This window comes from Sceloporus undulatus, chromosome 2, assembly GCF_019175285.1.
Source record: "Sceloporus undulatus isolate JIND9_A2432 ecotype Alabama chromosome 2, SceUnd_v1.1, whole genome shotgun sequence".
Taxonomy (NCBI): Eukaryota; Metazoa; Chordata; class Lepidosauria; order Squamata; family Phrynosomatidae; genus Sceloporus; species Sceloporus undulatus.
The window spans coordinates 168,096,295-168,108,360 of NC_056523.1; the positions used below are offsets into that span (position 1 = coordinate 168,096,295).

The window sequence follows — 12,066 nt, forward strand, 5'->3', positions numbered from 1 at the left end:
TGTCTGTGTGTATCTGTTGCCTCGGAAAGTGAGGTATTCAAAGAGTGTCAAGTTGTAAAATCCTGTCACTTGGCACAAAGGCTTACTTGAATAATGAAGAGTTGTGAAACTGTATTATTATTCCACATCAGAAATATTTACAAGTGTCTAATCATGGAGTATGTTTTTGCTTATCAATTACTGAAGGGAACACACTGCATAAGAGAGGAACAAACAAAATGTAATTATCCTGTAAAATTTATACTGGGCTGTTAGGAATAAGTCCCACTAAAGTATTGCACCCAAATCTAAACATAAATTCAAGCCTTTCAGACTTTTAAAGCCAATTTACCAGAGAACTGGTAAAACATGAAAATGACTGAGGAGTAAACCTCAAATTGACTTCTGGGGAGAAGGGGACAGATATTGTTCTCTCAGGAAGAGTAATTCTTCCTAGGGGAAACCTTTTAATCCTTTGCAGATGACCCAAGGAAAAAGTCCCAGTCCACTCTCCGTCAGTTTTTAAAATCTGTAAACCACATTTGAAGGCTCTTTGTTTTATCATTGTAAGTATAAATAACATTATTATTTATTTTAAGCCTAGTACTGCTAGTTTTCAAAACAGCAGGAAGGGAAAAGTGAGACTCATGACACGCAAGGCTGATAAGCAGGAAGCAAATACGAACATTATTGTTGTTGTTGTTGTTGTTTATATATCTACGCGACGCTTTACAGGCATCATAAAACCAACATGTAACAACTGCCTGTGGTGCACAATCTAAAAAGTCTTGTTGTAGCTAAACACCACCTGAAAGTATGCATTTCAGTTAAGTGTGAAGCGGAAGGCTTTCACAGGCAGCATCCATGGGTTTTTGTTAACCATTAACAGTGCACAGACTGCTGTCTTCATGAAGGGCCCTCGCCCAAAAGCGTTTCGCTTGGTCTGTATACAAAGAACCACCTTCTCTCTTGTAAAAAGCAACACCTGCCAGCCTCATAACAAGGGGCAAGCTTTCTATGGTAAAATACCCGAAAGGCACCAGGTTCCCGTCTGTTCTTGGAAGCTAAGCAGGGTCAGCCCCGGATAGCCCTTGGATGGGAGTCCGACAGCGAGCCCCAGGTGCTGTGGGCTCTATTTCAGAGGGCAGGACCTGGCAAAACCACCTCTGAGGATGCCTTGCCCGAGAAAACCCTCTGAAGTTCATGGGGGAGCCATAAGTCGGCAGGGGACTTGAAGGGAGGCTGCTGCGCGTGCGCACACACGCTTATACTCAGGGTCACCTGGCAGCAGCCGAGCTCGATGACGTCATTAACACGGAGCCCCGGCTCTCCGCCTGCTCACCTTCCCCGCGTGACAAGAACGTTCGCTCGCGCGCACGGATGACGTATTACGTAGGCGAAGTTTTTGTCTTCTTGGGGGCTGGTGGAGACTAGAGGGCGTTGCGCATGCGCACCCGGTGGTGATCGACGTCTTTGCTTCCGTGGAAGCGAGGGCGAGCAGCATCAGGCTTATAAATAGGAATAGGATGGAAATGCGATCTTTGTATGCTGTGTAAATGTATATGCTATATATATACATATATACATATATATATAGCATATACATCAGATCTCCATCCTCTCTCTCTATATATATATATATATCCATCATGTATAATGCTAGTCCCACCTCTTTTATGTAACAGGAACCTTCCCCCAGAAAAGAATAAAAACGAACTAATGAATGTATCTATATCTGTATTATATAATGTGTGTATGTGTATATATCTATATAGACATGATATCCATAGATTATATATGTGTGTGTGTGCATTTATTATATATAATACTATATAGAGCCAGTGTGGCATAGTGGTTTGAGTGTTGGACTAGGACTCTGGAGACAAGGGTTTGAATCCCAGCTCAGTCACTGGGTGACCCTTGGGCAATAAGTCACACTCTCTCAGCCTCCTCAGGGGAAGGCAAGGGCAAACTTCCTCTGGACAAACCTTGCCCCTCAAAAAGGACGATAGGTTGCCATAAATGGGAGATAACTTGAAGGCACACAGAAAAACAAAAGCACCCTAGTTTCACCGGAGAAACTGCTGAAGGAATACACATACACATTATATAGCGTAATATATACATATACTGTACGTATGCGACCCGAGGACCTCGCTGCCACCGTCCATGCTTGTCAAGGCCTCAGCAGACGAACCTCTGGTTTAAAGGGTGAGGCTAGTTCTGTGCACGCTGCACTCCACCAGAAAAATCCATTGCACAGGCTGGAAGGACACATCGAATATAGTGTGTGTGTGTAAAATATTATGTTTTGTTTGTTGTGTGCCTTCAACCCATTTCCGGTTCATGGTCAGCAGCTTTGTCCAGAGGAGGCCTGCCCTTGCTTGCCTTCCCCTGAGGAGGAGGAAGAGGAGGAGGCTGAGAGAGTGTGGTTTTGCCCAGGGTTCACCCAGCGGCGGGTTACATAATTATCTATCACAACGCAACTACGCCCTCAGCCGACAGGAGGCAGCAGAGAGCTAAACGCCTCCGTCTGAGACCCGGAAGTCTGCGTGTCGTGACGTTCGGCTGCGGTTTGTTTTCTTGGAACGTACTAAGAATAAGAGTGGAGGGGGGGAGGAGGAAGAAGAAGGCAAAGAAGGGCGGAGCCTCTCCATAAACAATCCCTAAAGAGGAGTACGTGGAGCCGTCGTACTTTAATTGGGTGCGGCGGGGGGGAGAGTAATCTTGGTTTGCTCCGAGAGTGTGGTCTTTGGAGTGTCCCCCCCTTTGGTCCTCAGTTGGTCCGGTCCGAGGATGAAGGTGTTCGCCAGGAGACGCCAGGTGAGCCTCGTTCTATTCCAAAACGGGGGGCGCTGTTAGATGTTGCCCCCCTCGCAAAGGGCGGTGCGCGCGGCCCCTTCTCCGTTGCCATGGTTACCAACGGCCTTTCTCTCTCCCCCCCCCCCCCCCCTGACCTTTTTAAGGCTGAGTGGCCTGGACTAGGCGCCTGAAGGAGGCAGGCAGAGCCATGGCTGTCACCACTCTTATGTCAGCCTTCCAGCACCTGGGTGACACGGAGCCCTCTCGCCCAGGGTTTTGTGTCAGTTGTGCTGGAGGGCTTTGAGTGTTGGACTCTGACTCTGAAGGTTCAGGGTTCAAATCCTGCCTCAGCCACGTAAACCCAATGGGTGACCCAGGGCAAGTCACACTCTCTCAGCCTCAGGCCATGGCAAACCCCCCTCTGAAGAAACTTGCCAAGAAAACTTGCCTTAGGGTTGCTGCAAGTCGGAAAGGACTTGAAAAGTACACAACAACAACATGCACAACAGCAAATAAGTTTTGTGCTGCTGCTGCTGCTGTTGTTGTTTTAACCGCCTTCCAGTCAGCCCTGACTCACTTCGGCCCTCTGGATGAGACATCTCTCAAGTCTCCCTGTCCTCTGGCCTGTAAAACAAAACAAAATGTGAATATGTTAGTCAGAATCCACCATACATTAAAAACATAAAGGAATATATATGTCGCTTACTGATAACAGACTTTGGTTCAGTTGTGCTTCTCACCTTTAGGAGTTTATCACACGAAGGAGATCGGGCGTTTATCCCATGAAAATCCTGGGAAAATCACGTAATTACACATAACAATTTCACAAAACCTGCCATTAAAGGGGTGACAAAGAAGCATTAATGCACATCTTTTTACTTTCGGGATTTCAGCAATAATGCATTTCCAGTATCGCTTTATTTGCGCAATTGCATGTGGTAATCATCCCCACAATTACTCACCATTTCTGCTTCATTTGTGGGATGCTTCAAATGCCCTTTAATCTCTCCTTAATGCCAAAATCAGCCCCAGTGTGATCAACTCTTAGACTATACTGGTTGTTCTGTTTATGTCACATCTTTATTACATCCAACCACTTCTTTGACATGTATATATATACCTCTTATCCTAACCCTGAATTTAAGACAATTTACTTTAAGCATCTGAAACAAAAGCAGCTAAAATCTACACACAATCTGAAATTTGTGTACCAGATTCAGATAGAAATTCAAGAACACAGAAGCTAAACGCACGTATCAAAAGACTCTGTTTCATAATGTGTTTCTTCAGATAAGTTTCAGCGATATGCCTTTATGTTCTTGCATTTGATATGCCCTATGCATGCTTAAGCAAAGGCGTGCTATGTCCAGTGAGGTTCCTGTATGATTAGAATTGCTGCCCAACTGTGTTCATTGAATTTGGGGCGGGTGGGGAGGAATCAGTGCAAAGAGTATCGGCCGTTAGAAAATACTTTCAGCTATGTATAAAGCACATGTAGCACTTGTAAGATAAGTTTTTAGTTATGTTGATTAAATATAAGCAGTATGTACTAAATCAGATTCAGATCAGTGTAGGATACTATATATTTTTCCTCCACTACTGAAAATGAACAGATTTTTCCAGATTTTTAAAATTTCCCCCATAAAACCACACTGAATACAGCAGCAGTAATATATATGTATGTGTGTGTGTGTGCGCACACACACACACACAGCCAAGTTGGAGAACTAGGGAAACTATACTCTGAAACAAAACAGAGGGCATTTCTGCAGCACTTCTAATATTTGAATAGAATATTTTGAATTCTGTACAGCTTTTCCTGTCATAGCAATACTGGGGTGAGAAATGTTGCTTCTTCCAAAATCCCCTCCTTTATGTCCTATACAGATAGACAGATAGATAGATAGATAGATAGATAGATAGATAGATAGATAGATAGATGTTATGTCCTTCCTATAAAAAGGACGAACTGGGCAACACTTCTCATGACTTTCCAGAAAATTCTGGGATATTGATATGTAAAACTTTCAGGGCTGGTTTTTTTTTTAATGTTGTACTATGTAAATTTTAATGGTTCGTATTTTAACATGTTATATTTTAATTTTTACTGTTTTAACTCTTAAAATTGTTTAATTGGTTTTTAAATTTTATATTTATATATTTTAATATTGTTGTGCTGTTTTTAAATTGTATTGTTTTGTATTTGTTGTTTGCAGTCTTGAGTCCCTATGTTGGGAGAAAGGCGGGATATAAGATGATAACAACAACAACAACAACAACAACAACAACAACTTTAAGCCCTTCTTAGTTTTGCATATTTTAATTGGTGCCAGTAGAGTATTTGTTTTAATTGTACTGTTATCTGTCCTTAGGTGTTGGTGAGGAGCAGCTTGGAAATGTGAAATAAATCCCTGTACAGTTTTTGTGACAACCTCTAAGGCTGCTATACCTCTGGCTTAAGGTTTGCCACCTTTTCCGTATTTCATAGATTCATAAGAGTCTTAGAGCTGGAAGGAGCCACAAGGGCCATCTTGTCAAACCCCTGCCATGCAAGAGTACATAATCACAGCAGTCCTGAAAGATGCCCATCCAGCCTCTGCTTAAACATCTCCAAAATAGAGAGTCCACCCCACTCCCAAAGCTGTCTGTTCCACGGTTGAACAATGCTACAGTAAAGAAGTTTTTTCCTAATGTTAAGGTAGAATCTCTTCTTGAAATCTTAATCTAATGTTCTATTCTCTGGGGTGGCAGAATAAATCTGTCTTCTGCGTTACATCTCTTCAGATATTTAAAGATAGCTATCATGCCACCTCTCATTCTTCTGTTAACCAAATTAAACCCTAATTCGGTCCTCATGGGGCTTGGTTTCCAGACCTTTGATCATCAAGATCCTGCTTCTCTGGACATGTTCCAGCTTGTCAATATTCTTCTTATACTATGGTCCTCAAAACTGGACACAGTATTGCAGGTGAGGTCTGACCAAAGCAGAATAGAGAGACACTACTATTTCCCTTGATTTGGACACTATCCTATTGATGCATTACAAAAAAATTTCATCATAGCATTACAAAAATATTTCTGTTTTGCCAGTTTATTTGAATAATGTCCAGGACCCAACAGGATACTTTAATATCTAATACCAGTAGAATTGGAATTTACCTTCTTTCCCACTTCTGCTGTAGCCTTCTGTAGCTTAAGAACCTGCTCCATAGGGACCCCTACCCCTGTGGAGCTGTGTTATAGATTGGATGGGGTAGGGATTGCTGGAAGGAGGGCATTGCCAATTCTGGAAGAAGCAGGGAGATCTATCAGAAAATACACCATTGAATCCTGGCAAGTAGCTCAATTACAAGGTGCCCGTCATCTACTATCTGATGTTAACTGAGTGTTGAGTAATCTATGCAAATAAATGAATAAATATGCAGTGTATTCAAATTTTCCAACCTGAATCCACATTGGAAACCACTAGGGGGCAATCTAAAAGCTTGTTTGAAACTTACTACAGTACTTATTAAATCTCTGTCAGTTACAGGTATTAAAAGAAGGCACTATCTCTTACTTTCTTCTAAGACAGTAGTAACCAGGCAGTGTTTTAGCTGTGGTCAATGACATGCCTGTAGAAGACACGTTCTGGTTGCATGTGTCCCACCACTGCCATCACACCTGTTGAATTCAGAGACATAGCCTTGTTAGTCTGGAAAATCCCAGTCTGCACACACCACATTCCAAAACTCCCTCCACCATTCATATGGTCATCCCCTCATCCTGGCATTAGGCAACACTTTTCCTCCTGCTTTTGTCCCTCAATGACCATAGTTAAAGCTGAACTCAGTCTCAAAGGTAGTACAAGTGATTCCTTTGTAAACCATCATACCTTTTCTTGATTAGAACTCTTCTTTATACAAGTCAAAGGAGTGAATACCACTCAGTTGACTGCTTAATTCCTGCAATCCCATAAAACCCATAGAGTCCATCCATCTAGCATGTGGCCTTCCTCTCCTCCTACTTCCCTCCACCTCTCCCAGCGTTATATTGTCTTTTTCAGTGAGTCCTTCCTTCTCATGATGGTACAACAGCCTCAGTTTGGTCATCTTGGCTTCCAGTGAAGTTTCCCACTTGATCTGCTCTAGGACCCATTTGTTTGTCCTTTTGGCTGTCCGTGGGATCCTCAGCACTCTTCTTCATACCACATCTCAAATGAATGGATTTTCTTCCTATCTTCTTTCTTAACTGTCCAGCTCTTACATCCATACATGGTAATAGGGAATACAATAGCTTGTATGATTCTAACTTTTGTGCACAGTTGTATATCTTTGCATTTTAGAATCTTTTCTAGTTCTTTTATAGCCACCCTCCCCGTTCTCAATCTTTTTCTGATTTCCTGACTGCATTTCTATCAATGTTTGAGCCCAAGTATGGGAATTCTTTTACTATTTCTATTTCTTCATCGTCTAGGTTGAACTTGTGAAGGGCCTCGGTGGTCATTATTTTCCCTGGAATTCCCTGGTGCACTCCATTAGCCATTTTATGTTTGCAATGTGGTCCCTAGTGCCTCTTCCTTTCCTGAATCCTGCTTGAACCTCTGGAATTTCTCTCTCCATGGTTGGAGTCTATGTTGCAAAATTTTGAGTATGATTTTGCTTGCATGGCAGATCAGTGCTATGGTCCTACAGTTGCTGCAGTCTCTTGTGTATCCCTTTCTGTGGATGAGGATGGTCACTTGCAATCTGTTGGCCATCGCTTTGTTTTCCATATCTGTTGACATATGTTGGGTAGCACTAGAGTTGATTTTGTCAATGTAGATTGCAGCAGTTCAATTGAAATATCATTTGTTCCTGGTGATTTGTTTTTCGCTATTTCTCTTATTACAGTTTTCACCTCACTTTGTAGAATTTGGGGTTCATCTTCATATGTCACTTTGTTCCATGTGTCTTTCATTTTGTCATCTCTTTTGTATAATTCTTCTGTGTATTGCATCCAACATCTTTTTATTCCCTCCTGGTCTTGGATTATGTTATTTTTATTGTTGTAGATTGTCCTCCTTTGATTTCCCAGATCTTGTAAAACAGATCTCTTGTTCTTCCCTTTTTGTTGTTGTCTTCTATTTCTTTGCATTGTCCATTGTAGTAATTTTCTTTATCTTTCTGCACAAGCCATTGCACTGTTGCATTCATAATTCTTAGTTTGTTCCTATCTCTATCTTGTTTTTCTTCTCTTCTTTTCTTTATTGCTTGTAGTTTTTTTCTGTCATTCATGTTTTTTCTCTACAGTACACCCTGAAAATCAGGGGGGTGAGCTAAATCCTTCAACCCTTTGAAGCAGATTTTGAGCTGCAGAAAGGAAAATCATCCTCTAAGTTCTGCTAGTAGAAACAGTTCTAGTAGTGTGGAGTCTAGCGCTTGATGCTCCCAATGTCCCAGGCAAGGGATATGTGGCCCCACTTTTCCCCCCTGTTTGTTCTAACTTGTCTTAAAGACTTCTTCTATGTAAGATGCAAAAAAAGGAACATTGTTCCTAAGCCATTAGCATTTGTGTAGAAAAGGGAGGTTTCTTTTGGCTTTTGTGCCTTTCTGCTGCATTAATGCAAAATCAACAGTCTTCTAGAGCAGAGCTACTCAAAATGATGGTCTATGGACTGGTGTTGGTCCACATGTACTAGCTACTAGTTCCTGGAGAGAAAGTTTCCAGGAAAGAAAGGAAGAGTTCAAGCCATTGAGCCTAAATATAGTACCAAATATAGTCCCTGGCACGTTAGAGAAAAAATGCCAGTCCCCCACATTAGATAGGCTGAAAAGCACTGTTCTAAAGTTAGTCTTGAAGACTAACAGCTTTATTATAACATACATTTTCATGGACTACAGTCTACTTTATCATATACATAAAATGTGTGCCCAATAATTTACACATACACGCACATGCACATATACGTATACACGTTAGAAAGGGAATTATAATCAGCGAGATCAGAAAGTAGTAAAATATAGGAAGTATAGAGAGTAATCATTATCTTGTGAGAACCAGCCATTCCCACAATAGTTGTTAGGTTGATAGCACAGATAATGTTCCTTTGTTGATCTGAATATGTGGTATGATTTCAAAAATATAAACACTTTTTCCCTATTCAAGCCATAATTTGATTTTCTCACATAACTGAATAAGTGATGAATGAAAAAATGGGGGGGGATCCAATGTTGCTGTTTAATTTTGATCTCCCAAATTTTCCTCTTTTCCCTTAATCACACAGCCAAAGCCCATTCTTCCTTGATTATTTTCCTTTTAAAACAACTATGTATATAGATTTTACTTTCCTTTAAAACTTGTGTGTGTGTGTGTAGCAGTTAATATTGGATATTCCTGTCCTCCATTTATCTGTTTTGCTTTCACTCTTGTTTTCATTAGAGAGCAGCTTAGCTGTTTACCTTTGCAAAAGCCAAGATGAACTGTCGTTCAGAGGTGCTGGAGATATCAGTCGAGGGTCGCCAAATTGAAGAGGCTATGCTGGCTGTGTTACACACAATACTGCTCCATCGCAGCACAGGGAAGTTCCATTACAAGAAGGAAGGAACCTATTCTATTGGAACAGTCGGCACACAAGATGTTGACTGTGACTTCATTGATTTCACTTACGTCAGGGTCTCTTCAGAAGAGCTCGACCGGGCATTGAGAAAGGCTGTTGGGGAGTTCAAGGTAAAGGTTCTTGGTGCTATGATTATTTGATGAGCAGTTTTTTATATCTGTGCGGGGCTGTTCAGGAAGATAAAGGTCTGTTGTTTCAGAATTCAGCCCCAAGAGTCTTGCCTGGTGCCAGAAAACTGATTACACTGGTTAGCTGGTTGTTTCTAGGCTCAAAGTGCTGGTTTTAACTTACGGTATAAAGCCAAGCCCTAGAAAGTATAAAAATTGGTTATTTTTGGAATCTGTTCCTCCTTTAAAAATCTATCCAAGAATTCCATTCCTCTTCTGTGTCTTTTTACTAACTTAGATACAAAGGTGAATGTGAAAGCGGTTTTCTTAGTTGCACCATCCACATTTTGGAACATGTATATGTAGCTACAATACTACCTTCATTTTGTTGAGCTGTAGAAACAGGATTTTGTTCTAGTGTATTTTTAATTAATTATTTCTTCTTTTAAGATGATGTCAACTACTGGTGGTTTCCTATGTTGCTATGTTCTAATTGTTATTATATTTCATTTGATTTTGAATTTCATTGAATACCTTTGGCTTAGGACAGGATGTAATAAATGGATTGCAGTCATAAGTAGAATGCCTTTATATGGCAACAGCTCTGCACAGGGAATTATTATTCTTAGTACAGTACAGGTAACATTGATTTCTGTATGTTGTGATGGAAACTTGAGGAACCAATGGTCATTGTTCTTTTCTCTTTTCCCAGGATGCGCTGCGGAACTCAGGCAGTGATGGCATGGGACAGATCTCTCTGGAGTTCTATCAGAAGAAAAAATCACGATGGCCATTCTCTGATGAGTGCATCCCTTGGGAAGTTTGGACAGTCAAAGTGAATGTGGTGAGCCTGGCTAATGAACAGGAGCGGCAGATCTGTCGGGAGAAGGTGGGTGAGAAACTCTGTGAAAAAATCATCAATATTGTGGAAGTGATGAATCGACATGAGTACTTGCCCAAGATGCCTACACAGTCTGAGGTGGACAATGTCTTTGATATAGGGCTGCGGGATGTCCAGCCCTACCTCTACAAGATTTCTTACCAGATCACTGACTCACTTGGAACCTCTGTCACTACCACCATGCGGCGCCTCATCAAAGACACCCTGGCACTTTGATGTCAATGCAATGCTGAATCTGACATTATTGGGAAGCAATATGAACAATTGGCTTTCTGCCCTCACCAAGTCCCTAAATTAAACCAGCTATTCTCCTAGAAAATCCAGGAGTATTTATATCCCGGTGCCCTATTCTGTTTCATGAGCTCCACGGTCCTTTCCAGACAAAGATGAAACTAGCCTTATGCATCAGCTCTCTACATCTCAGCTTTTCTCACTTATAATAGGAAATTAAAACTAGGAAGCCTTCTTGAGTCTTCTTTTCCATTAGTCTTAGCTCCATTAAATGAATTCCAGTATGTATCTTTATAGGAAAAATGGGGTGCATGTTTCATGAGTCTTTTCCTAATGTAATCGCTGATCATTCCAAGGCTGGTGCTCTTTGTGAGCCCTAAAACTTAGTTTAGACCAAATGCCTTGATTTTATGATTATGGGATCTTTTGCATATGGAAATCTGATAAATTCGGATTATCTTCCATGGTAAAATGTACGCCTTTCTTGCTGATAACATACCCTTTTTCTTTGATCCGCTGTTGGCTTTAGGACAGTTAATCTGATTAAAAGACCACTGTCTCTTGTTTGCATGAATTCCAGGGCAGCCACATGTAAACGACTCAGAGCCCATATTATTATTGTGACTCAGTTTCAGGAAGGAGCCATTTCAGCACATCTCAAAGCCACAGTTTCTGTTTCTTAATAGAGTTTGGAAGGGGGAGCTTGCATTTCTAGAGGATCTAAAGATTCTCCGTGTCTTGTGTATGTTTTTCCTTTGTAGATTATATATTAAAATAATTTGAGAATTAAACAAAAATCTAAAAACATTGCCGTTCCTGTAATAATTTTATTCAGTACAAAAGTAGCTTTCAGAGAACATACACTAAAGATGTTCCCAATTATCCCAAGCCATTCAGTTTCTATCTGACTGGTTCATATGCATATAAAACAGTTTTACTTCTCTGGATGACAGCTGTTTAGTTTCAGCTGCTCTCAATTGTAGAACATAAAAAGAGCCATGCTGGATCACTCCAAAGGCCTATCTCAGGGGTAGGCAACATGCGGCCCGGCGAGGCCTTGGGACCGGCCCCAGCCCAGTTCTGCCGCCGATTGCCGCCGGGGCCTTTGGGGGGCAATTGTCTATAGAAGCCTCAGAAACATGCATTTATATTAACATTTTTTTTTAAAATCAGCAAAAAAATTTTTGCGTGTCCTCCATTTTTTTTAAAAAAAGTGTCTTCCATTTGAAAATTTTGTCCTACATTTGTCCTGGTTTATTTATGTATTTAATTTTTTTAAATTATTTAATTATTTATTTTTTGGCTTCGGCCCCCCAGTTGTCTGAGGGACAGCAACCCGGCCCCCGGCTCAAAAAGGTTGCCTACCCCTGGCCTATCTAGTTCAACATTTGTTCACACAGAGGTCCATCAGATGCCTGTAGGAAACCAAGACATGAGGGCAACACCACCTTTCTGCCTGTGCTCCCCAG

General features: G+C 41.2%; 1 protein-coding gene across 4 annotated transcripts; it reads left to right on the plus strand.

The window, feature by feature from the left end:
- The first annotated feature begins 2,522 nt into the window (after positions 1-2,522).
- ATG101 (autophagy related 101) lies at positions 2,523-11,404 on the plus strand. Of its 4 annotated transcripts, XM_042454647.1 has the most exons (5): positions 2,524-2,802; positions 3,528-3,585; positions 5,154-5,242; positions 9,181-9,468; positions 10,178-11,404. In XM_042454647.1, the coding sequence occupies exons 4-5, from the start codon at positions 9,217-9,219 to the stop codon at positions 10,580-10,582; spliced, it is 657 nt and encodes a 218-aa protein (XP_042310581.1). In that variant the 5' UTR covers positions 2,524-2,802; positions 3,528-3,585; positions 5,154-5,242; positions 9,181-9,216; the 3' UTR covers positions 10,583-11,404. The 4 variants fall into 4 exon arrangements, with proteins under 4 accessions (XP_042310582.1, XP_042310581.1, XP_042310580.1 ...); XM_042454646.1 differs by lacking the exon at positions 3,528-3,585; XM_042454648.1 differs by lacking the exons at positions 3,528-3,585; positions 5,154-5,242 and having other exon boundaries at positions 2,523-2,802.
- The last annotated feature ends 662 nt before the right edge of the window (positions 11,405-12,066 follow it).